General features: G+C 52.3%; 1 protein-coding gene across 1 annotated transcript in view; it reads right to left on the bottom strand.

Moving 5' to 3' along the window:
* The window catches only part of UNC13B (unc-13 homolog B), a 294,094-nt gene that overhangs the window by 120,326 nt on the left and 147,922 nt on the right, over positions 1–25,846 (bottom strand). Inside the window, exons 13-14 of the mRNA XM_060236646.1 lie at positions 12,536–12,582; positions 959–1,037 (exon numbers count right to left, since the gene is read on the bottom strand). Coding sequence (XP_060092629.1) covers positions 959–1,037; positions 12,536–12,582 — 126 coding nt within the window. The remainder of the gene's footprint in view (positions 1–958; positions 1,038–12,535; positions 12,583–25,846) is intronic.

Below are 25,846 nucleotides of genomic sequence, written 5' to 3'. Positions count from 1 at the left end.
CTATATCTTCCTTCCCCACAACAGACACCCTGTGAGGTGGGTGGGGCTGAGAGAGCTCTCACAGCAGCTGCCCTATCAAGGACAACTCTTGCAAGAGCTATGGCTGACCCAAGGCCATTCCAGCAGGTGCAAGTGGAGGAGTGGGGAATCAAACCCGGTTCTCCTAGATAAGAGTCTGCACACCTAACCACTACACCAAACTGGCTCTCCATTGGGTACACCTCCTTGAGGTCCCTCCCCTTCCCAAACCCCACCCCCTCCAGGCTCCGCCCCCGACACCTCCAGGTAGTTCCCAACTCTATTCGCTGCGTATTTGGACAGGAGCCCCTTCCCAAGCTCCTCTCCTTGCATCTTGCCAGCCTCCACCATCTCCTCAAACCCTCTTGTGGGGCATTGGCATTGCCTCATTCTGGTCTGTTTCTGAAGAGGCATTTTGGCTGGCTTACTGAGCCCACCATGAAAAAATGGCAAGGTTGAGATGGAGGGGAAGAGACGGCGCCTTCTCCTGAGATGAACCAAGTTTCTTCCTGGAGCGAATGAAGGGTTAGGTGGCAGCTGGTTCCACAGGGCAGGGTCAACTGGCGCATACTCAAGCTCTACAAGGGGACAGGCTGCCAGACCCCCAAAGTCCACCCCACAAGCACAGGCAAGTAAGCCCAAGGCCAGAGCAGATTTCAGAGTCCCCCAGCTGGGACAATGCTTGAGAAAAGGGGGCCTGGCCCAGCCTCGCCTTGGCCCCTCCACCTCCCTTTTAGGATGAAGATGTTCCAAAAAGAGGGCAAAGAAGTGCAGCCAGGTAGAGACCTCCCTCCACCAGTCCCAGACCAGGACTCCACTTGCCCATGTCTAGGGGGAGTCCCACATTGACCTCCTTGCTGTGCCAAAAGAACCGAAGACCAGGCTGGGCCGGCCTTCCCCATGTCTATGGAGAGAGAGAGACAGAGCGGTAAACTCTCACCAGGTCGCTGACAAGCGGAAGGGGCTTCTTCTTGCGTAGGTCAGGCATGCTGTCGATGCCGTAGAGGCCGCCGGCTGGCCTAGAAATAAGGAAGGAAAGGCAGAAGAAGAAAAAGAAGAAGAAGATATTGGATTTATATCCCGCCCTCCACTCCGAAGAGTCTCAGAGCGGCTCACAATCTCCTTTCCCTTCCTCCCCCACAAAAGACTCTATGAGGTAGATGAAGATATTGGATTTATATCCCGCCCTCCACTCCGAAGAGTCTCAGAGCGGCTCACAATCTCCTTTCCCTTCCTCCCCCACAAAAGACTCTATGAGGTAGATGAAGATATTGGATTTATATCCCGCCCTCCACTCCGAAGAGTCTCAGAGTGGCTCACAATCTCCTTTCCCTTCCTCCCCCACAACAGACACTCTGTGAGGTAGAAGAAGATATTGGATTTATATCCCGCCCTCCACTCTGAAGAGTCTCAGAGCGGCTCACAATCTCCTTTCCCTTCCTCCCCCACAACAGACACCCTGTGCGGTAGATGAAGATATTGGATTTATATCCCGCCCTCCACTCCGAAGAGTCTCAGAGCGGCTCACAATCTCCTTTCCCTTCCTCCCCCACAACAGACACCTGTGAGGTAGATGAAGATATTGGATTTATATCCCGCCCTCCACTCCGAAGAGTCGCAGAGGGGCTCACAATCTCCTTTCCCTTCCTCCTCCACAACAGGCACCCTGTGAGGTAGATGAAGATACTGGATTTATATCCCGCCCTCCACTCCGAAGAGTCTCAGAGGGGCTCACAATCTCCTTTCCCTTCCTCCCCCTCAACAGACACCCTGTGAGGTAGATGAAGATATTGGATTTATATCCCGCCCTCCACTCCGAAGAGTCTCAGAGCGGCTCACAATCTCCTTTCCCTTCCTCCCCCACAACAGACACCCTGTGAGGTAGAAGAAGAAGAAGATATTGGATTTATATCCCGCCCTCCACTCCGAAGAGTCTCAGAGCGGTTCACAATCTCCTTTACCTTCCCCCCCTCCCACAAGAGACACCCTGTGAGGTAGATGAAGATATTGGATTTATATCCCGCCCTCCACTCCAAAGAGTCTCAGAGCGGCTCACAATCTCCTTTATCTCCCCGCCCCCAACAGACACCCTGTGAGGTAGATGAAGAAATTGGATTTATATCCCACCTTCCACTCTGAAGAGTCTCAGAGCGGCTCACAATCTCCTGTCCCTTCCTCCCCCACAACAGACACCCTGTGAGGTAGATGAAGGTATTGGATTTATATCCTGCCCTCTACTCCGAAGAGTCTCAGAGCGGCTCACAATCTCCTTTCCCTTCCTCCCCCACAACAGACACTCTGTGAGGTAGATGAAGATATTGGATTTATATCCTGCCCTCCACTCCGAAGAGTCTCAGAGCGGCTCACAATCTCCTTTCCCTTCCTCCCCCAAAACAGACACCCTGTGAGGTAGATGAAGATATTGGATTTATATCCCGCCTTCCACTCCAAAGGGTCTCAGAGCGGCTCACAATCTCCTTTGCCTTCCTCCCCCACAAGAGAAACCCTGTGCGGTGGGTGGGGCTGAGAGGGCTCTCACAGCAGCTGCCCTTTCAAGGACAACTCTTGGCACAGCTATGGCTGACCCAAGGCCTTTCCAGCAGCTGCGAGTGGAGGAGTGGGGAATCAAACCCGGTTGTCCCAGATAAGAGTCCACACACTTAACCACTACACCAAACTGGCTCTTACAGAAGCTGCCCTTTCCAGGACAATGTGAGGGCTATGGCTGACCCAAGGCCATTCCAGCAGCTGCAAGTGGAGGAGTGGGGAATCAAACCCAGTTGTCCCAGATAAGAGTCCACACACTTAACCACTACACCAAACTGGCTCTCACAGAAGCTGCCCTTTCAAGGACAATGTGAGGGCTCTGGCTGACCCAAGGCCATTCCAGCAGCTGCAAGGGGAGGAGTGGGGAATCAAACCTGGTTCTCCCAGATAAGAGTCTGTGCACTTAACCACTATGGCTGACCCAAGGCCATTCCAGCAGGTGCAAGTGGAGGAGTGGGGAATCAAACCCGGTTCTCCCAGATAAGAGTCCACACACTTCACCACTGCACCCAACTGGCTCTCCAGCCACCAGGCAACCAGTTCTAACCCATCACCCAGAGTCCTGGAGAGGCTACACAAGCGCCCCTCCGGACCGAGACTCATTTGAGGGACCACCTTCAGCCCAGAAGGGACTAAGACCCAGAACCACAGTTCATCCTAAAAGCAGTGTTCCCTCTAAGCTGAGTGAGTGTGAGCTAGCTCACAGTTTTTTAGCCCCTGGTTCACACATTTTTCTCCTAGCTCAGGAGAAATAGCCCCAGAGCAAACTAATTTATGCAGTCGCTCACTTTAATGCCAGGAGCTCACAAAGCAGATATTTTTACTCACAAGACTCCACAGCTTAGAGCAGGAGTGTCAAACATGTGGCCCAGGGGTTGAAGCAGGGTCCAGGAAGGCTCCTATCAGGCCCCCGAGCAACTGCCTCTTGTCTGCTTCCTTCTCCCTCTCTCTTGCTTCCTTCTGCATAACAGCTAACTTTGCAAGGCTTGCTTATCTGCACAGGCGCTACAGAGCAAAGCCTCTATTTTCTCCACTGGCTGAGGTTCTTTCCTTGGAGAGGAGGAGGGGGAGAAATAGCTTGTTTTGCCAGGCTCCCCCACTTGCACAAGAAGAGCTAGTGCACCAAGCCTCTCTTCCTTCTATTGGCTGAGGCTCCCCCCTACACTGGTCCCCTGGGGAAGGAAAGAAAGAGCCAGAGCTTCCTTTGCCCAGTCTTCTGGGTTGCACAGGAGAGATACAAAGAAAGCATGTTTTAAGATTTTTAACAATCTTTGCGTTTGCCTGTGTCCTTTACGAAGTTTATCTCTCTGCCACGAGGCACTGCATCGGCCCGGCTGAGAAGGTCACATTTATGTCAGATCCATTCCCCGTAACGAATAAGCTCGCCATCCCTGGCTTAGAGGGAGTATTGCCTAAGAGGCAGGAGACTCAGAACACAACAAGAAATCAGCTCAACGGGCCCAAGGCAGAGCAGTTTTGGAGCGGCATTAAATCTGCAAATTATGCCCATCAGTTTGAGTTACACGGCAGGGACGCAGAGACCAAGACGCCTTGCCCCCACCCACCACCTTGCACGCAAATTAAATTGTGCTTGGCTCCCTTCTGAAGAGGCGTCGCAAGCAGCGGAGGAGAAGGTGTCAGAATTCATCAGACAAGCTCAGCAGCAAATGCAGAGACCCGCTGCAGCCCGGCACTTCCAGCTCCCAGAAAGCTCAATGTTAGGAGAAGGCAGCAGCTGCAGGAGCCCGAAGCATTCAGCGGTAGGGTTGCCAACCCCCAGTTGGGAGCAGGAGGTCCCCTGGCTTGGAGGCCTTCCCCCACTTCAGGGTTATCAGAAAATGGGGGGCGGGGTTGAATGCCCACTGGGCACTCCATTATGCCCTATGGAGACTGATTCCCACTGGGTATAATGGAGACTCAATCCATGGGTATCTGGGGCTCTGTGCGGGGCAGTTTTTTAAGTAGAAGCACCATCTACTTCTACTGGGCATCAACGTGGCAGATGAGGTTCAATGTGGCCAAGTGCAAAGTAATGCACATTGGGGCCAAGAATCCCAGTTACAAATACAAGTTGATGGGGTGTGAACTGGCAGAGACTGACCAAGAGAGAGATCTTGGAGTCGTGGTAGAGAACTCACTGCAAATGTCAAGACAGTGTGCGGTTGCAATAAAAAAGGCCATCGCCATGCTGGGAATATTTAGGAAGGGAATGGAAGACAAATCAGCCAGTATCATAATGCCCCTGTATAATATCGATGGTGCGGCCTCATTTGAAATACTGTGTACAATTCTGGTCACCACACCTCAAAAAGGATATTATAGCATTGGAAAAAGTCCAGAAAAGGGCAACTCGAATGATTAAAGGTTTGGAACACTTTCTTTATGAAGAAAGGTTAAAACGCTTGGGGCTCTTTAACTTGGAGAAACGTCGACTGCGGGGTGACATGATAGAGGTTGACAAGATTATGCACGGGATGGAGAAAGCAGAGAAAGAAGTACTTTTCTCCCTTTCTTGTAATACAAGAACTCGTGGGCATTCAATGAAATTGCTGAGCAGTCAGGCTAAAATGGATAAAAAGAAGTCCTTCTTTCCCCAAAGGGGGATTAACTTGTGGAATTCACTGCTACAGGAAGTGGTGGTGGGTACAAGCATAGGCAGCTTCAAGAGGGGATTGGATAAAAATATGGAGCAGAGGTCCATCAGTGGGTATTAGCCACAGTGTATGTGGCTAATATATATATATTTGGCCACTGTGTGACACAGAGTGTTGGACTGGCTGGGCCCTTGGGCTGATCCAACAGGGCTTCTCTTATGTTCTTCTGTCTGGGGCAGTGACGCTCTGTATTCTTGGTGCTTGCGGGGGGCACAGTGGGAGGGCTTCTAGTGTCCTGGCCCCACAGATGGACCTCCTGATGGCTCCTGGGTTTTTTGGCCACTGTGTGAACAGAGTGTTGGACTGGATGGGATCATTAGCCTGATCCAACATGGCTTCTCTTCTGTTCTGAGCTGAACCAGACTGCCGAGGCAGAGGCCAACATGCCAGGGGCAGTGTGCTCCTGTCTCAGGCCAAAGAGCAGCCGGACACCACCCTCAGGAAAAGCCCTGCCAACACACACACACACACAGCCCAATCCTTCAGAGAGCTAAGTGAACCTGGCTCTGTGCTCTGCATCCTCTCTTACAGGAAGGTGTTGCGGGACACAGCAGAATTGCAGGGGTGGCCAACGGTAGCTCTCCAGATTTTTTTTTGTCTACAATTCCCATCAGCCCCAGCCAGCATGGCCAATGGCTGGGGCTGATGGGAGTTGTAGGCAAAAGAACATCTGGAGAGCTACCGTTGGCCACCCCGTTATATAGTGTGTGTGTGTGGGGGGGGGGGGACTGGCTCTCCGGAAGACAGACCAGCCACCAGACAGGCTGTAATTCTGGGGAGCAAGAAGTCCCGGAAGCTTCCTTCCTCCGCTGCTCTGCAATCAATCTCTGCTCAGCAGGTGAAGGGGAGGAGCCGTCGCCCAAACGTTAAATATTGCTGGAGGAGGCTGCATCTGCTGAGTGCCGTGTGTGCCGTGTCAGAAGTCAACTGCTCTCAGGAGGCCGCGGGCTGCCTGTCACGGTGCCCTGTCTTACTGATACGTGCAGCTGTTTGGCAAAACGTGAGCAGCAGAATCGGAGACGAGCAGATGGGATAATTGGCTTGTGTGTAAAGCATGCGGGGCTAATTACCACTTGCGAAGGAATACCAGGGATCAGGGCCAGGAAGCTTCTACCTCCCTCAGGGAGAGGAGAGGAGAGGAGGCAGGGCACGTAACCACCACTACCCCCTTTTGTTTGCCACCCCCCAACGCAGCCTCTTCCCCTGGATCCACCAGGCCTGCTGTCCTATTCAGCACCTCCCAGCTTCCTCTTGCCATTGCTCAGGGCATCCTGCCTTCTTCTGTTCTACCATAGGCATCCTCCCTTGTGCCCACCCGCAGCTCTGGCCTAGAAAGGAAGGAGCCGGCCTCTGCCGGATGCTGTGGAGGGTGGCTGTGACCACACGGTAGACAGCTCACTGCAAGGGATTGGGAGAGACGGTCTCTCTCTACACCCCGAAGGCAGCCTAGGCAACCAGTACCCAAGCCTTTGGGGGAACAAGCCCCCATGTCCGAAATCCCCAGAGGAGGCCTCTGAGGGCCCAGCTCAAGCCAGCAGGCAGCGGAGGGGAGAGACTGACCAAGTGAGAGATCTTGGGGTTATGGTAGAGAACTCACTGAAAATGTCAAGACAGTGTGCGGTTGCAATAAAAAAGGCCAACGCCATGCTGGGAATTATTAGGAAGGGAACTGATAACAAATCAGCCAGTATCATAATGCCCATGTATAAAGCGATGGTGCGGTCTCATTTGGAGTACTGTGTGCAGTTCTGGTCGCCGCACCTCAAAAAGGATATTATAGCATTGGAGAAAGTCCAGAAAAGGGCAACTAGAATGATTAAAGGGCTGGAGCACTTTCCCTAAGAAGAAAAGCTGAAACGCTTGGGACTCTTCAGCTTGGAGAAACGTCGACTGTGGGTTGACATGATAGAAGTTGACAAGATTATGCATGGGATGGAGAAAGCAGAGAAAGAAGTCCTTTTCTCCCTTTCTCACAATACAAGAACTCGTGGGCATTCAATGAAATTGCTGAGCAGTCGGTTTAGAACAGATAAAAGGAAGTCCTTCTTCACCCAAAGGGTGATTAACATGTGGAATTCACTGCCACAGGAGGTGGTGGCAGGTACAAGTATAGCCACCTTCAAGAGGGGATTAAATAAAAATATGGAGCAGAGGTCCATCAGTGGCTATTAGCCACAGTGTGTGTGTGTGTATTTGGCCACTGTGTGACACAGAGTGTTGGACTGGATGGGCCACTGGCCTGATCCAACGTTGCTTCGCTTATGTACTTATGACTTTGGTTCAGTGGCAGAGCACCTGTTTGGCACAGAGAAGGTCTCGGGCCCAATTCCTGGTGTCTCCAAAGATTCAGGTAAGGGGTGATGGGGAAGACCTCTGCCAAGTACCCTGCAGAGAGAGCCGCTGCTAGTCTGAGTAGACAACATTGACGGACCAAAGGGAGGGGGCTTTGGCAGCTTCACGCGTTCAAACAGAGGAGGAGAGCAGTCTCTCCAAGCTGAGGGCAGGAAGAGTGGTGGGCAGGGGTGCTGCCTTTTCTTCAGGCCTCTCCCTTCCCACTCCCACACCGCTTCCTCTCCAAGACCAGGCATCCCACCTGCAACAGCCTCCATCCTCCAAGGGCCAAGATGGAATCCTGCTGCTTTAGACCCACAGCTGGCTACTGACGGCATGGGGAACTGTCGGCATTCACAACCTCCTCCTCTCATCTCATTTCCTGGCTGATTAGTTTTGCCTAATTCAGGGGTGGCCAACGGTAACTCTCCAGATGTTTTTTGCCTACAACTCCCATCAGCCCCAGTCATCAGCCATGCTAGCTGGGGCTGATGGGAGTTGTAGGCAAAACACATCTGGAGAGCTACCGTTGGCCACCCCTGGCCTAATTCATTGTTTGGAAGTCTGATTGAGATGCGGAACGGCAGAGGCTTCCCGCACCCCCCTTCCCCAGCAGCCTGGCTGCATCTGCACACGAGCTTCCAGGAGAAAGCAGAATTCAACTGTTACAGATCAAAGCCATATGGCTGTAATCAAATATACGAACACATTTAAAATCAAACAGCATGGGAAATGGTGCCTTCCCGTTTCCCGTCTGGCAAGCCTCCAGGTCCTCCTGGGAAACCAGCGAGAGATGCCGCGGAGCCCTCCAGAACCAGCCTGACTTCAAGTTCCCGCAGAACCTGCCAGCGCTCGTTGCCAGGCCTGGCACAGTACCCAGCAGTGGGGAGGCACAAGCGTCTCTTGCTGGGTGATGAGGGGCCCGCTGCCGGGGCTGAGAGACATCCCAGGTTGAAGACCCATGCTGCACTCCCCACGCTGGCTCCTGGGGGAAAGCCAAACGCTTCTCCCATGGGCAGAGGACCACGTCAAAGCACCAACTGGCACCTCATCATAAGAACAAAAGAGAAGCCATCTTGGATCAGGCCAATGGCCCATCCAGTCCAACACTCTGTGTCACATAAGAACATAAAGGAAGCCTTGTTGGATCAGGCCAGTGGCCCATCCAGTCCAACACTCTGTGTCACATAAAAACATAAGAGAAGCCATGTTGGATCTGACCAATGGCCCATCCAGTCCAACACTCTGTGTCACATAAGAACGTAAGAGAAGCCCTGTTGGATCAGGCCAATGGCCCCTCCAGTCCAACACTCTGTGTCACATAAGAACATAAGAGAAGCCCTGTTGGATCAGGCCAAAGGCCCATCCAGTCCAACACTCTGTGTCACATAAGAACATAAGAGAAGCCCTGTTGGATCAGGCCAGTGGCCCATCCAGTCCAACACTCTGTGTCACATAAGAACATAAGAGAAGCCCTGTTGGATCAGGCCAATGGCCCATCCAGTCCAACACTCTGTGTCACATAAGAACATAAGAGAAGCCCTGTTGGATCAGGCCAGTGGCCCATCCAGTCCAACACTCTGTGTCACATAAGAACATAAGAGAAGCCCTGTTGGGTTACGCCAGTGGCCCATCCAGTCCAACACTCTGTGTCACATAAGAGAAGCCCTGTTGGATCAGGCCAATGGCCCCTCCAGTCCAACACTCTGTGTCACATAAGAACATAAGAGAAGCCCTGTTGGATCAGGCCAAAGGCCCATCCAGTCCAACACTCTGTGTCACATAAGAGAAGCCCTGTTGGATCAGGCCAATGGCCCCTCCAGTCCAACACTCTGTGTCACATAAGAACATAAGAGAAGCCCTGCTGGATCAGGCCAATGGCCCCTCCAGTCCAACACTCTGTGTCACATAAGAACATAAGAGAAGCCCTGTTGGATCAGGCCAAAGGCCCATCCAGTCCAACACTCTGTGTCACATAAGAACATAAGAGAAGCCCTGTTGGATCAGACCAATGGCCCATCCAGTCCAACACTCTGTGTCACATAAGAACATAAGAGAAGCCCTGTTGGATCAGGCCAATGGCCCATATAGTACAACACTCTGTGTCACATAAGAACATAAGAGAAGCCCTGTTGGATCAGGCCAATGGCCCATATAGTACAACACTCTGTGTCACAGAAGAACATAACAGAAGCCCTGTTAGATCAGGCCAGTGGCCCATCCAGTCCAACGCTCTGTGTCACATAAGAACATAAGAGAAGCCCTGTTGGATCAGGCTAATGGCCCCTCCAGTCCAACACTCTGTGTCATATAAGAACATAAGAGAAGCCCTGTTGGATCAGGGCAATGGGCCATCCAGTCCAACACTCTATGTCACACGTCAACTGGCCAAAAAACCCAGGAGGCCTCAGGAGGTCAATCAGTGGGGCCAGGACACTAGAAGCCTTCCCACGTGCCCCCCTTCAAGCACCAAGAATACAGAGCATCACTACCCCAGACAGAGAGTTCCAACAATATGCTGTGGTTAATAGCCACTGATGGACCTCTCCTCCATATGCTTATTCAGTCCCCTCTTGCAGCTGCCTATGCTTGCAGCTGCCGCCACCTACTGTGGCAGTGAATTGCACCCTTTGGGTGAAGAAGTACTTCCTTTTATCAGTTGTAACCCGACTGCTCAGCAATTTCATTGAATGTCATAAGAACATAAGAAAAGCCATGTTGGATCAATCCAAGGGCCCATCCAGTCCAACACTCTGCGTCACACAGTGGCCAATATATGTGTGTATATACACACATATAGCCACTGATGGACCTCTGCTCCATATTTTTATCTAAACCCCTCTTGAAGGTGGCTATGCTTGCAGCCGCCACCATCTCCTGTGGCAGTGAATTCCACATCTTAATCACCCTTTGGGTGAAGAAGGACTTCCTTTTATCCGCTTTAACCTGTCTGCTCAGCAATTTCATCGAATACCCGCGAGTTCTCGTATTGTGAGAAAGGGAGAAAAGTACGTCTTTCTCTACCTTCTCCATCCCATGCATAATCTTGTAAACCTCAATCATGTCACCCCGCAGTCGACGTTTCTCCAAGCTAAAGAGCCCCAAGCGTTGTAACCTTTCAGACAAACTTTGCGCATTCCCTGGCATGCGCCCACATTCCCCACAAGGACCAGCATCCGTGCAGGAAGAGAGGTCAGGGCTGAAGCGGACCAGGCTGGCTCCTCCTCTCCCAACAGGAGCTCTCCCTCTTGGTGTGATTTTGTGCTGGGAAGAGCCCCGCAAGACAGGAAGGCCAAGACGGTTGAGCTGCCCAAACCTGGGGGGTGGAAAAGGCCAGAGGAAGAGCACTTCCAGGCTTACAAAGCCACTGCAGTGCCCAAAGGGGCTGCCTTGGGGCTCTTCGGAAACCACCTCTGTGCCAGTGATGAGAGCAGTCCCTGTTCTGGCCTAGGAGCCCAAGTGCAGCTGTTTGGGAGCTGCCCAGCTTTGAGGAGTTTTGCCAGGGATGTGGGCTGCAGTGGGGGGAAGTCGGTGCCCCTGCTGGGCTGGGATGAGCTGCCAGCTGCACGAACTGGTTGGCTCCATGGCTACGGCTCCTTAAAGAAGATGAAGATATTGGATTTATATCCCGCCCTCCACTCCAAAGAGTTTCAGAGCGGCTCACAATCTCCTTTCCCTTCCTCCCCCACAACAGACACCCTGTGAGGTAGATGAAGATATTGGATTTATATCCCGCCCTCCACTCCGAAGAGTCTCAGAGCGGCTCACAATCTCCTTTCCCTTCCTCCCCCACAACAGACACCCTGTAAGGTAGATGAAGATATTGGATTTATATCCCGCCCTCCACTCCGAAGAGTCTCAGAGCGGCTCACAATCTCCTTTCCCTTCCTCCCCCACAACAGACACCCTGTAAGGTAGATGAAGATATTGGATTTATATCCCGCCCTCCACTCCGAAGAGTCTCAGAGCGGCTCACAATCTCCTTTCCCTTCCTCCCCCACAACAGACACCCTGTGAGGTAGATGAAGAAATTGGATTTATATCCCGCCCTCCACTCCGAAGAGTCTCAGAGCGGCTCACAATCTCCTTTCCCTTCCTCCCCTACAACAGACACCCTGTGAGGTAGATGAAGATATTGGATTTACATCCCGCCCTCCACTCCGAAGAGTCTCAGAGCGGCTCACAATCTCCTTTCCCTCCCCCCCGCCACAACAGACACCCTGTGAGGTAGATGAAGATATTGGATTTATATCCCGCCCTCCACTCCAAAGAGTCTCAGAGCGGCTCACAATCTCCTCTCCCTTCCTCCCCCCACAACAGACACCCTGTGATATTGGATTTATATCCCGCCCTCCACTCCCAAGAGTCTCAGAGCAGCTCACAATCTCCTTTCTCTTCCTCCCCCACAACAGACACCCTGTGAGGTGGGTGGGGCTGGAGGGCTCTCCCAGCAGCTGCCCTTTCAAGGACAACCCCTGCCAGAGCTATGGCTGACCCAAGGCCATTCCAGCAGCTGCAAGTGGAGGAGTGGGGAATCAAACCCGGTTCCCCCAGATGAGTCTGCACACTTAACCACTACACCAAACTGGCTCTCACAGAAGCTGCCCTTTGAAGGACAATGTGAGGGCTATGGCTGACCCAAGGCCATTCCAGCAGCTGCAAGTGGAGGAGTGGGGAATCAAACCCAGTTCTCCCAGATAAGAGTCCGCACACTTCTCCACTGCACCAAACTGGCTCTCCTTGAAGCTATCCTTCTGGCAGGTGCCATGGGGCAGGGGCTGGCTGCCCAAGGACGCCTTCAGGCTCCGCACAGCACACCCTAGGTTGGGCCCCCCCAGGAGAAGAAGGTGGCATACTCCCCCCCCCCGCCGAGGTCTCAGACCAGAAGCAGATTAGCCACGGGGACCATTGCAGCTTTTACCCTTGGCCGAGTTTCACCCCACTCAAGAAGGAGAATGAGCACACGCCCCCCAACGCCCACTTACCCCGCTTTGAGCCACGGTGACTTTGGCAGGTTCCCGTCATCCTGTCCCTGAAACGGTCAAAGCAAGACAAGAGAAAGTGAAATTAGCTTGCAGGACCCAGGCAAAACCAACTGCCAACTTCAGAACCGGGGGAGAGGCAAGAAAATGGAAGGGGGTTCATGCGGAGGGAAATGCAGGGGGGGGGGCAGCACTCTGCAGTCAGCAGCACCTCACGTCTGGGCAGGACACACAAACACACACACACACACACACCAGGAAGACCCCAAGAGCCTGTTCAGTGCACCCCTCTTCCAAAATCACCCCTTCCTTTCAGGACTCGATCTATATGTTTCTGGGGGGGGGGGGTAAAATAAAAAAATGGCGCCCCCTTATGGGCCATTCTATGTTATGGTCCCATAGAATACAATAGACTCCATACCCAATTTGGCGCCCCTCTTCTGTCAGCGCCCAGGGCAAGCACCCCGCTCAGATCCGGCGCTGCTTCCTTTCCAAGCATCAAACTGGCAAGAAAACCCCCACCAAAAACCTGCCCCATGGCTTTTCTTCAGCTTGACCATCCCAAGAAGTCTTCCGACACATGGCGTGCCGCACAAACAAGATGGACGCAAGACAAGCGGTGGGAGAGTGAGAGCGCCTGCCTGCACCAAAGCCAGAAGGTCATGCCCACCCCCACCCCCCACCCCCGCTATGGCAGCAGCCCCCTTTTCGAGGTGTCACCCCGGGAGAGCTCTACCCCTCCTGCTCATGGAGAAGAAAAGGGACTTGCATTTCTTAGGAGTAAAACCACAGTGGCAAGCCTCCATCTGAGCATGCCGCCTGTTGACAGTGAACCCCACCCCACCCCTAAGATGCCACCACACCGCCCGTCTGCTGGGAAACGGAACACCGGAAGAGCCCTGCTGGGTCAGACCAAAGGCCCATCTAGCCCAGTAGGCAAGAAAGATAAAGCAGAAATGGCCACTGCTGATGGTCACCTTCCCCTCCACCACTGTGAGAAGAGGGTAAGAGTAAGACTCAAGGCGGGGTCTTCTTTCTGCAAGAGCTAACACCTAAAAACAGCTTCCGAAACCGCTGTTCATGCAGAAAGAGCAAAAGGGTGCCCTTTGCCAGGGCAAGTCACACTGGATTCTGCTCAGGAGGGAGGGATTCGCATTAACCCCGCCCCCCGTCTATAGACACGCTTGCCCAAGAATCCCAGACAGACAGCAGAACACTGTGGACAGGTCACCCCGCAAATCAGAGAGAGGCGCCATGCAGGTCTAAAGGAACACTCCCTCCATGACAGCAGGGGGGCTACGATCCAGGGGGATCCGGGGGCAGCTTTAACGGGCAGAGAGAGGGCCCCGCATGAGGGGATACCAGGAGAGGAAGCTGCACTTTCAGAATTCAGGATCATCACAGTCCAACCAAATCTGAGCCAATGTGATTGTGTCATCAACTCCAAGAGGGGGGCGGGGAGAAGAGTTTGCCAGTTTAGAGTCCTGTGCTCAAGTCCTGGTACCAAGGTCCCATACCAACCAGAGGGGTTTGGAGGCCCAGCCGGAAGAAACAGGCTCTGTTCAGCCCATCCAACCAAGTAAAACATGCTGAGTGAATCTGCAGGTGTCTTCCAGATAAACACAAAGGGCAACCACAACTGGACTGTGGCATCCTTCCGCTGGGACCTGGTTATTGGGAAGCCTAGCCAGTTCACCCACAGTCAATCTAACATTAATAGTGTTTCAGTGCAAATAAAGCTTTCTCCTATACTGACATCGAACATCTCTAAATAATTAACAAGAACCGTGTCAGCTCATACTACCGCTACAGAATTAAAATACCAGGCATTAGCATAAATTAACTGTGATACTGATCTGTTAGCTCCCTGGGTGGTTGCTGCGCTGTTTGGGGAAATGCTGAAGCGTCTCTTTATGACACGCGAGCTCTTCCTCCACCTTCCTACAATCCGGCAGACCTTCTCCCTCCCCCTGATTCCAGCGGCTGCACTGTTCCCAGGAGCTACAAACCGTGGCTTCCCCAGTGCTAACCTCGGTTCGGGTTTGCCCCCGTTCAGCCCTTAGCTCTATCCCTGTGGCGGAAATCATCGTCTCTTTCAGATTTGAGCGAAATTAAGATTTGTGCCGAAGAGGTCGAATGCACGTTTGAAAAAAAAAGGACTTTCAACCAGAAGCATTTCCTGGTCTGACGCATTTGCTGTTTTTCGATTTTGGCAGTGCGTGCATGCATTCCTTGGCCAAATGCATGTATTCCAGTACATGTAGCATGCGGTGTGGCTAACATTCCCAAGGAGAGGTGCTGGGGCTCACAATCGCACTCTCTCCCAGGGCATGCCCAGAGCGAAGGCAGAGTTGGTACAAATTGTAACCCCCCCCCCAAAAAAAAAAACCCTCTTGAGGTTCCCTGGGCAGCACCCGCTCCTCAATATTCTCCTGAAAGAAGGGTTGCGCTGAATGCACGCATTGCTTCTTTGAAATATGCACACTCAAACAACTTAAACTTTTTTCTCCCATTAAGTCGCAACCAACGTATGATGGTCTTGTACAGTTTTCAAGGCACGAGACCTTCAGAGGTGGTTGGCCCTTTCCTGCCTCTGCATAGCAACCCCGAACTTCCTTGGTGGTCTCCCATTCAAGGACCCTGCTCAGCTTCACAGATCTGCCATCCAGGGCAGGGCAAATGATCTATACCAGGGGTGGCCAACGGCAGCTCTCCAGATGTTCTTTTGCCTACAACTCCCATCAGCCCCAGCCACGTTGGCTGGGGCTGATAGGAGTTGTAGGCAAAAAACATCTGGAGAGCTGCCGTTGGCCACCCCTGATCTATTCCAAGCAGCAAAAGTCCTCTGTTAGTATTGAACGTGTAGCAAATGATTCAATAAATCCCCTTTGCACCTCTGCCCAGGCCCAGCTGCAAGGGAGAAGGGATCCTTAGAACAGAGAGAGATGGGGGGGGGGGGGGTGTCTCCTCCACAGGAGGCCTGGGCTGAGGGCATTTCGCCCAGGACAGCAGCTGAAGGCGAAGCAGCAGCTCCTTCAGGTGGGCTCCCTCCTGGGGGACAACATCCCAGGGATCCTCACCTTGAATGGGGACGGTGGGCTTATTGGCTTTGTCACTTCAGTGAGAAACTGACTCACGAGGCAGAATGCCACTGCTCCTCTCTGAAAGTCACCCGCACTGAACAGACTCTTCTGAATTCAAAGACCGGACCAGCAATTCCTCCCCAAACTGACACATGCTGAACTTGGGGCTGGGGAGAAGGGGGTTTCCAAGCCTCAGTCAAAGCAGCCAGGTCACACTTCAACAGGGCATGCAAAAAAAGAAACATCACACTGGAGTGTCAAAGGAGGAGACACACTGGTTAGAATGGAGAGTAGATAACCTGAAGTTCTCCTCTACTTCCTTCTGCAAAGGAGAAAAAACACAAAAAAAGAGGAAGGAGAGGAACAACGTTAGAGGTGGAGATGTCAGGCACGGGCCCAGTCTGGAAAGGGGAAGCAGAAGTCTGCAGAGAAGTCCAAAGGCTCTCCCCCCTGCCCCCCAGCTCTTCAGTGGGACCCAGTTTCCCTCGGCAACAGGGCCCCCCAGCTTTTGCACAGAGGCGACAAGCAAGATCACAGAGTGCATGTCGTTTCAAACGCAGATTTTGGTTCTATTTTCATTGGACATACATTGTCTCAGCACAAACCAGCATGTAAGAGAGTTCAACAGAGACACACTAGGACAAGAAGCCCTCTTAAAAAGACGGAGACGAAATGCAACACACACCGGCCTGCAACTAAAGGCCCACTGTGGCAGGATGCGTCTTGACAACACCTACAAGGGACATCTGCCCCACCTCGCCCATGAACCTCGGAGCACCGGCCACTCTGCAAGGGAGGGAACACCCCGCAGAGAGATAACAGCGCCTCCATTTCTCTTTTTTCTTAACTCAAAAAAAACACCAAATTCTCCCATCACACAGGAGAGGAAGCAACTAAATTTTCAGCGAAGAAACCTGCATGAGAGTTTTCCTCGGCCTCAAAATTAAGGCATCAGAACATTTTAAAAAAAATTCTTTCCTATAGTCTAACTGTGAGCCAGCTCTGCTCCCAGGACAGCCTGAGTGGTTTGAGAGGGCCGAGAGGCTCAAGACCGAGTCTGGGGCAGGACGACCATTTCGTAGCCCCACATGGCAAAGGCTGTGCTTCACTGGGCATTTGGGGGCAAATGTCAGGGCATTTTGGGGCAACTCTCCCCCTTCCCCCCACACCATCCTCCCCACTGTTACGGCAGCAGCTTAGCAGCCTATCAGCCTCGCACCTCAGCTCAGCACCAGTCTGGATGTATCTCAGCCCCCTCCCTCTCCGCCTGCCCCCAAAGGGCCCAGGGAAGCTCTCCTCTGTTTGCGGGGGGCTGCCCCTTTGCAGCTGCAAAAACAGGGGCAGGGTAACGGCCACTTTAATCCACGCTGCTGATGGCAAATCCAAGCTCTCAGTAGCACGCCTGGTCTCTAAGAAGCAGAGGAATGTATGTGCTGTCCTGGAAACAGAAAGTTCACGATTCAGCCGGTGAGGAAACCTGGCCCCAATTCTGAAGGATTCCAGGGAGTGAGCTGTGACTCAGCAGAGCATCCAAACCCAGAGCCACATCTGCAGACAGATGTTGCTTTTGCAGCTTTGTCTGCAGCTGCAGCTTGGGGGAGCCCCGAAGCCCAGAGAAGGTCTGTTGGCAAGGAAAGCAGAGCAGCTGCCAGCAAGGCCCCAAACACTTCAAAAACTTTGCATATTGCACCCCCCCACACACACTTTCCTAATCTATACCTTGCAAACTTAAGGAAACAGGCTCAGCGGGGACATCTTCATGTCACCACCGGCACAGAAATTAAATCTCTCCCTAAAAGGTGCGAAGGGAGAACACAAGGAGCGCAGCATCTCAATGTCACCCAAATCTTAGCAGCTCTCTCCACTACTCTTTTAATCCACAGGCACTAGCAGTCTAAGAGCCACAAGACATTTTCTTTGGGGGAGGGACAGGTGGGGAGGGACAAGAGGCTCCCCTGATAGGCATCTGACTGGGCTATACTCCTCAACATTTATTTCTGAGGAGCTGCATTTTTTAAAAAAGCCACCACCTGAAACCAGAAGCTGAGGTGCTCCCCACAATCAGAAGCTGCCCTGGGGATAAATCTGTGGTTCTCGTTCACGTGCTCGTTAAGGCCAGTTTACTTCAAAAAGAATCGGCAAACCTCACTTCTTTTACTTGAACTGACTGATTTGTATAATGTTACTATTGTGACACATGATGCCGTCTTCATCATTCTGTAATAACAACCAATTGTTGTATTTTTGCAATTTGATAGTCGCAGTGTGGTCGCTCTACATGCACCTTTCATACCCTCTAGCAGGGCTTTTTTTTGTAGCAGAAACTTCTTTGCATATTAGGCTACTGCAGGGGGGGGGGGGGCAAACTGCGGCTCTTTCACACATATTGTGTGGCTCTTGACGCTCCCAAAACCCTGTTGGCCAGCCTGGAGAAGGCATTTCTGTCTTCAAATTGCTTCTCTAAGCCAAGCCAGCTAGCAGCTTGGATAATGCATTTAAAGTTCAACTTGTTCTTTCCACCTCTCCCTCCCTCCTCCCTCCCCTCATCTATCCATCTATCTTTCCTCCTTCCTTCCTTCTTTGATGTTGCTGTCTTACGGCTCTCAAACATCTGATGCTTATTCTATGTGACTCTTATGTTAAGCAAGTTTGGCCACCCCTAGGCCACACACCCCTGATGTACTAGCCAATCCTCCTGGAGCTTACAATTAGACCCTGTAAGAGCCCTGTAAGCTCTTGGACAATTCGCTACATCAGCGGTGTGTGGCCTAATAGAGAATCATAAAATCACAGAGTTGGAAGGGACCTCTAGGGTCATCTAGTCCAACTCCCTGCACAAGGCAGGAAACTCACAAACACCTCCCCCTAAATTCACAGGATCTTCATCACTGTCAGGTGGCCATCTAGCCTCTGCTTAAGAACCTCCAAGGAAGGAGAGCCCACCACCTCCCGAGAAGGAAGCCTATTAGAATCATAGAAGACTTGGAAGGGACCTCCAGGGTCATCTAGTTCAACCCCCTGCACGAGGCAGGAAACTCACAAACACTTCCCCCTGAATTCACAGGATCTTCATTGCTGTCAGGTGGCCATCTAGCCTCTGTTGAAAAGCCTCCAAGGAAGGAGAGCCCACACCACATCCCGAGGAGGAAGCCTGTTAGAATCATAGAAGAGTTGGAAGGGACCTCCAGGGTCATCTAGTTCAACCCCCTGCACGAGGCAGGAAACTCACAAACACCTCCCCCTAAATTCACAGGCTCTTCATTGCTGTCAGATGGCCATCTAGCCTCTGTTTAGAAACCTCCAAGGAAGGAGAGCCCACCACCTCCCAAGGAGGAAGCCTGTTCCACTGAGGAATCACTCTAACGGTCAGGAAGTTCTTCCTGATGTTGAGTCAGAAACTCTTTTGATTTAATTTCAGCCCCTTGGTTCTGGTCCTGCCTTCCGGGGCCACAGAAAACAATTCCACACCCTCCTCTAAATGACAGCCCTTTAAGTACTTGAAGATGGTGATCATATCACCTCTCAGCCACCTCCTCTCCAGGCTAAACAGGCCCAGCTCCTTCAACCTTTCCTCATAGGACTTGGTCTCCAGACCCCTCACTATCTTCGTCGCCCTCCTCTGGACCCCTTCCAGCTTGTCTGGATCCTTCTTAAAATGTGGTGCCCAAAACTGAACACAAGACTCCAGGTGAGGTATACTCCAGATAACATGAAAAGGAGTTCCTGCTACTAAAAAAGCCCTGCACTCTACACAAATATTAGGCCTCTGGCATTTAGTGCCCTCTCTTTACCTACCCCCATACCAGCCTCACATTCTGCCATACAATTAAATGCTTTTGCTTCCCACTTTCCTCCCCAACAGAGAGTCCTTGGATGCTACGAGGGAGGTGGGCTGCTGCCCTGCAGAAACCATGGTGGGGAAGGTACGGAGATCTGAACAGGCACAGCTGGTGTTCATGTCTCGGGCATCTCTCTTGATCAAAAGCCTGCTCCAGAAAAAGGCAGCCATGTTCCTAGGTACCCATAAAGTCCTTGGCCGAGTAAATCCCACCCATCTGCACATTTCCAAAAGCGAGTGTGCCAAGCACAGCATCACCAAACCACTTTGAGAAGAAGGTAAGCAACAAGAGGCTCTGAGCACGGCCTTGATAAGAAGGGCCTTCCTTCCTGAGAATTGCAGAGCTGGAAGAGAATCCCAGGGTCACCTAGTCCAGCCCCCTGCACAATGCAGGAAACTCACAAATACCGTCCTCTCCACACCCACAGTGACCCTTGTTCCATGCCCAGAAGGTGGCAAAAAAACCCCAGCAAAACTTGCCTAGAGCAAAATTGCTGCCTGACCCCAAAGTGGCAAACTTCCTTCCTTCCTTCCTTCCTTCCTTCCTTCCTTCCTTCCTTCCTTCCTTCCTTCCTTCCTTCCTTCCTTCCTTCCTTCCTTCCTTCCTTCCTTCCTTCCTTTCTTTCTTTCTTTCTTTCTTTCTTTCTTTCTTTCTTTCTTTCTTTCTTCCTTCCTTCCTTCCTTCCTTCCTTCCTTCCTTCCTTCCTTCCTTCCTTCTCAGTAAATGAGCAGAGGGCAGAATCTGAGATGTGACTTTAACAAAAACACAAAACCCTCCAAGGGCTGTCGCCAACGCAGGGATTCCAGCAAAGTCTCCATAGTCCCCTGACTACTATTCCAGGCAGGGCTTCCATCTCCAGCCATGGGATCTTGAGGACAAAGACCCTCTGGAGAGCCAGGGAGCCATTCGTAATGGGAGCAATGAGACGGAGACCGTATCCCAGACCCAATGGGAGGTCGCCCGTTCTTCTGCACTGGTGAGACTTGCCACTTGACTCCACTGCTCAAAGCAGAATCAGGCTCTCTCCCCCTCGCTCTGCAGGACTCATCCAAAGGGAATTCCAAGCACCTGCAACCCAGCAAGCTCTTCTCGTGAACCCGGGGTCTAGAGAGGGTTTGGGGGACTCCCACATGCCAGCCAAGCCCTCCAGAAAGCCTTCTCCTGGGGGACCCCATCTCCCGGGAATGCCCATGGATTGTGGGCCTCTGGAATGGCTGACCAGAGGGGGTGTGAAGGGCTTCACCACTCTCCGCATTGTGGAACCCGTAAGGGCTTTTAGTGGCAGTTTGGGCAACTCTGAATGCGTTTTTAACTTGCTCTTTCCTGGGGGGCAGGCAAGAGACTTCTCTTGTGGATGGACTGTTGTGTTGTTTTCACATAATGTGAAATATAATATTGATAAAGTGGATATTTTAGTATTTCAAACGTGATGTCATCCCAGTGGACTCCGCCCTAACTGGCTAGTAGATAAAAGAAGATGGCAAAGAGCGAGCTCTGGGTTCAAATCCATTCTATGGCCCTGATCCAAGGAAGGGGAAAGGCCGCGGTGGGTTCATCGTGGCTTCAAAGAGCAACCTTGCCGGGCAATGAAATGAGGCACAGAACAATGTCTTTGGCAGACAGACAAACTACCCACTGAGGACTGAGGGTGAACTCTGCCTTTTAGGAGCCACAGAATACTAGGAACTGCTGAGGGGAAAGGTAGGAAGTGTGTGTAGGGGGGGAACAGCCTGCTTCGATACTGAATGACTTCTAGCCAAAGGGAGAAACAGACCCGAGCTGTTGTTGCTGAGGGTTTGGGGGACTTTCTGGGCGAGTGGGAAAGGGCACCTGTCTCCTTTGCCCAAAGACTCCCTCAGAGGTTGTGGGGCAGAGACCCTTTGGGTTATGGTCTCACCTACCCCCAAACTTCCCCCTCCTGCAGAGGAGAATAACACTCCCCTCCATGCACTAAATGCCCAGACTGCCTCTAGCTCTGCCCTCCAGGCATCTCAGCCAATCCCTGCCTACAGAGAGCCAGTTGGGTGCAGTGGTGAAGTGTGCGGACTCTTATCTGGGAGAACCGGATTTGATTCCCCACTCCTCCCCTTGCAGCTGCTAGAATGGCCTTGGGTCAGCCATAGCTGTCACATTGTCCTTGAAAGGGCAGCTTCTGGGAGAGCCAGTTTGGTGTAGTGGTTAAGTGTGCGGACTCTTATCTGGGAGAACCGGGTTTGATTCCCCACTCCTCCACTTGCAGTTGCTGGGATGGTCTTGGGTCAGCAATAGCTATGCAGAGGTTGTCCTTGAAAGGGCAGCTACTGTGAGAGCCAGTTTGGTGTAGTGGTGAAGTGTGCTGACTCTTATCTGGGAGAACCAGGTTTGATTCCCCACTCCTCCACTTCCACCTGCTGAGATGGCCTTGGGTCAGCCATAGCCCTCACATTGTCCTTGAAAGGGCAGCTTCTGGGAGAGCCAGTTTGGTGTAGTGGTTAAGTGTGCGGACTCTTATCTGGGAGAACCGGGTTTGATTCCCCACTCCTCCACTTGCAGTTGCTGGGATGGCCTTGGGTCAGCAATAGCTCTGGCAGAGGTTGTCCTTGAAAGGGCAGCTACTGTGAGAGCCAGTTTGGTGTAGGGGTTAAGTGGACGGACTCTTACCTGGGAGAACCGGGTTTGATTCCCCACTCCTCCACTTGCACCTGCTGGAATGGCCTTGGGTCAGCCAAAGCCCTCACATTGTCCTTGAAAGGGCAGCTTCTGTGAGAGCCAGTTTGGTGTAGTGGTTAAGCGTGCCGACTCTTATCTGGGACCACCGGGTTTGATTCCCCACTCCTCCACTTGCACCTGCTGGAATGGCCTTGGGTCAGCCATAGTGGTCACGTGTGCGGACTCTTATCTGGGACAACCGGGTTTGATTCCCCACTCTTTCCCTTGCACCTGCTGGAATGGTCTTGGGTCAGCCATAGTGGTTACGTGTGCGGACTCTCATCTGGGACAACCGGGTTTGATTCCCCACTCCTCCCCTTGCACCTGCTGGAATGGCCTTGGGTCAGCCATAGCCCTCACAATGTCCTTGAAAGTGCAGCTTCTGTGGGAGCCAGTTTGGTGTCATGGTTAAGTGTGTGGACTCTTATCTGGGAGAACTGGGTTTGATTCCTCACCCCTCCACGTACACCTTGGGCCAGCCAGAGCTCTCGTAGGAGTTGTCCTTGAAAGGGCAGCTTCTGGGAGAGCTCTCTCAGCCCCACCCACCATACAGGGTGTCTGTTGTAGGGGAGGAAGGGAAAGAAGATTGTAAGCCGCTCTGAGTCTTTGATTCAGAGAGAAGGGGGGGTATAAATCTGCAGTTGTCTTCTTCTTTTTCTACAGGGGGAAGAGGGAGACACTTAAGCAGCATCAGTCGATGAGAGGCCATGGAACCTCGTGGAGGGGGAGGGCAGGGAGAAAACTGAAGTGGAGGGAAACTCCATCATCGCCTCTGAGAGGGATCCGGGAGCGTCATAGAGCCTGGGGGAAACTACCAGGAGATTCCTTATGTAGTTAAAAGGCTTCATCCAGGAAGGGAAAGACCAGAGTCGTGCACAGAGGCCAATAGAGGCAGGATAGAGCAGGGATCCTGGGTTCCCTGAGGGAAATAGTTGGTGGGGGATTTGTGAGGGAATTGAGGGAAATACCCCAAGAGACAAGTTTAACACCGCTGTTTAAAGATTCTGCTGAGATCCTTGGGTTTAAGGAAGAGTTCCAACTGGAATCGTTCCTTCTCTCACAGAAGCACCCTGTCAGTTCAGTAAAGCTGTGGGTGTGCGGAAGTGTATCTGCCATCCCTTGCTTTAAATAACTGGTCACTTGTTATGTTTCCCCACCTAATTGACGTGTGTGTGTTGTGAAGGGAAGGTGTTGGTTTGAATCACATCAGAAGTGGAGGAGTAGAAATTCCTATTCTCAGATTCCTATTCTCTCTCCCTAGCCTTCCTTTGTAACCCAACACTGGGATTTGTTAACATTGCCTCGCTGACCAGCCACAGCCCGACCCCTAACTCAAATCAACTCAGTCACTGCTACTGGAAGGTGTGGCGCTATGGGTGGGCGGCTGAGGCACACCTGGCTGCCACACCGAATGGCTGGACTGCTGAGGCCCTGAATGGCCTTGGGGAGCAGAAAAGGAAGCGCTGCTTCTTCTCCCAGAAGGCAGCTGCATCACCCTGTGGTGCTGGGAGAGAATGTGGCCAATTCTCCATTATTTGCCTCCCTTCTCCTCGATCGCTCACCCCCCCCCCCGGGGATTGCTCACAGGAAGCTTACATCACCTCTAAGCCTGCTAGCTGTATGGCAAAACTTTCCCAATCACATTCTGATGAACTCTAGAAAATAAGCAGGCCAAGAAATTGATGCCCACTTCTTTGTAGAGCAGAGGTGGCCAAGGGTAGCTCTCCAGATGTTTTTTGCCTACAACTCCCGTCAGCCCCAGCCAGCATAGCCAATGGCTGGGGCTGACCGGAGTTGTAGGCAAAAAACATCTGGAGTGCTACCCTTGGCCACCCCTGTTGTAGAGGAACAAAGAGGTTGGAACACATGGGGTGCTCCTCCAAACAACAGCTCGGCAACCCTTTTAGGAACACATTTGTTTGGTATGCTAACGAAGCAGCCCCCCATCAGTAACTGCTCAAGCCCCACTGGGGCTCACAGCCCCACTGTGAGCCCCACTGCTCACAGGCTGGAACAGACCAGCATTTCACAAGGAAGCCTTCTCACACCCTGCCATATACCTGAATGCAGCTCCTCAGCAGAGGAAGTCCAGCTGGCCTCCTGGGCTAGGTCCTTTAAGAGCTTCCGGCGCATTTGCCGCTTTTCCCTCAGGACATTTTTGAAGTTGTTGATGCACCTGTTCAGGTAGATGGTCTCAGCACACACCTTCTCAAGGCTCATCGGTCGGTACCCGTTTGGCTGCTGAGGGTCAGAACTAGAGACTTCTTGGGCTTCCTCAGATGAAAGGGGCTGTCCAGCAACACTCTCAGAATCTGGAATGTCCACTGGATCCGAATCTGGGGCCTCCTCAAGGGGCAGTGGAACAGCAGGAAGAGCCCTCTGCAGAGAGCCCATGCTCTCACTGCTCACAGTAATGTTTGCCTGGCTCTCAGAAGACTGACTGGGGGGAATTTCCACAACGTTCTCCAGACTACCATGCGTGCTTGAGCTACAGAGAGCAGGTGCTGGCTCGGGGCCCGTGTGGAAGCTCTTGTCTCCTTCGAGGAGGACTTCGGGGTCACCTGTCTCCAACTTGTGAAACACCACCTGCAGCGCAGACCTGAAGTGATTCAGCGCTTTCCCTAGTTTGTTGGTGTAGAACCTCATGTCGACGAGGTCAATGTTGTCCCGAGAATGTTCAAGGAAGTACTGTGAGTTCTCCAAGACGTCCCTGAAGACCTGATCCGTCGGATCCTGCTCATTCAAATCTATCTGAACCATGTCTTTGAGAGTCTCACTGCCACCAACCAGTTTGTGCACAGCACCATCATAGCCTGGAGTTATCACAGCTACCGGTGCCTCCTCCACAACGCTGACTTGCTCAGGACTTAGGAACTCCAGGGTGGTAACATCACAGTCCGTTTCGCTTCCCCCTGGAGTCTGTCCTCCAGCAAGATCTCCTTCTAGAGTGGAGGGGCTGTCCTTTGCAGCATTGTCAGCCCCTGAGACAGCCACACTCGCCTGGCCCACAAGATTCAAGCTTTCTGGAGAGGGCCAAGCATTCCCTTCATGGCTTTTAGGCTTAGGGGTGTCTTTTGGCTCAGAGGATGCATCAAGGAGAAGGGTAGGAGTGCTACTTTGCTCCAAAGCTGGTTCATTGCTGCTAATCATGTGCCCAACCTTTCCCACTTTTTCTTCAAGTTCCTCAATCAAGTTACTCTTCTTAGCTAGAGTGGATGAAGGGTGGCAACTAAGACTATCCCGCGTGCTCTGGGCTGCTTGGCTCGCACTCCCACCCTGAACCTGGTAGGAGGCCATTTGGAGCTGACTGTCTTTCTCAGTTCTTACCACTCCCCTTTGAAGCCTTGGAGCCCCCCCATTATTTTGGGTCTGGTCAGAAGATGACAAAGGGTCCAACTGTGCTCGAAGACCCCCCTGTCCTTTCTGGGGGCTTTGTTCACCATTGGCAACCACAGTGACTCCTGCACTTTGCAGGAGAATTGATTTCCGGAGAATAAAGTCTCTCTGTTCGGTATTCATGAGTCTCACAACTGCAGGGCGTGGGTTTAACGGCTTGCCTGCAACTGCGCCAGTCCTGGTAGCATCCTTGATGTAGTCACTGCACCGAATGCCGTTGAAACAGTGGTACTCGGACAAGAAGCTGCAGACCAGTTCCTTGGTGTTCTCACCCTCTTGCTCAGGGATGCCATAAAAACACAGGACTG

Source organism: Heteronotia binoei, chromosome 4 (assembly GCF_032191835.1).
Source record: "Heteronotia binoei isolate CCM8104 ecotype False Entrance Well chromosome 4, APGP_CSIRO_Hbin_v1, whole genome shotgun sequence".
NCBI classification, from domain to species: domain Eukaryota; kingdom Metazoa; phylum Chordata; class Lepidosauria; order Squamata; family Gekkonidae; genus Heteronotia; species Heteronotia binoei.
This window is presented reverse-complemented; position numbering and strand designations above follow the sequence as displayed.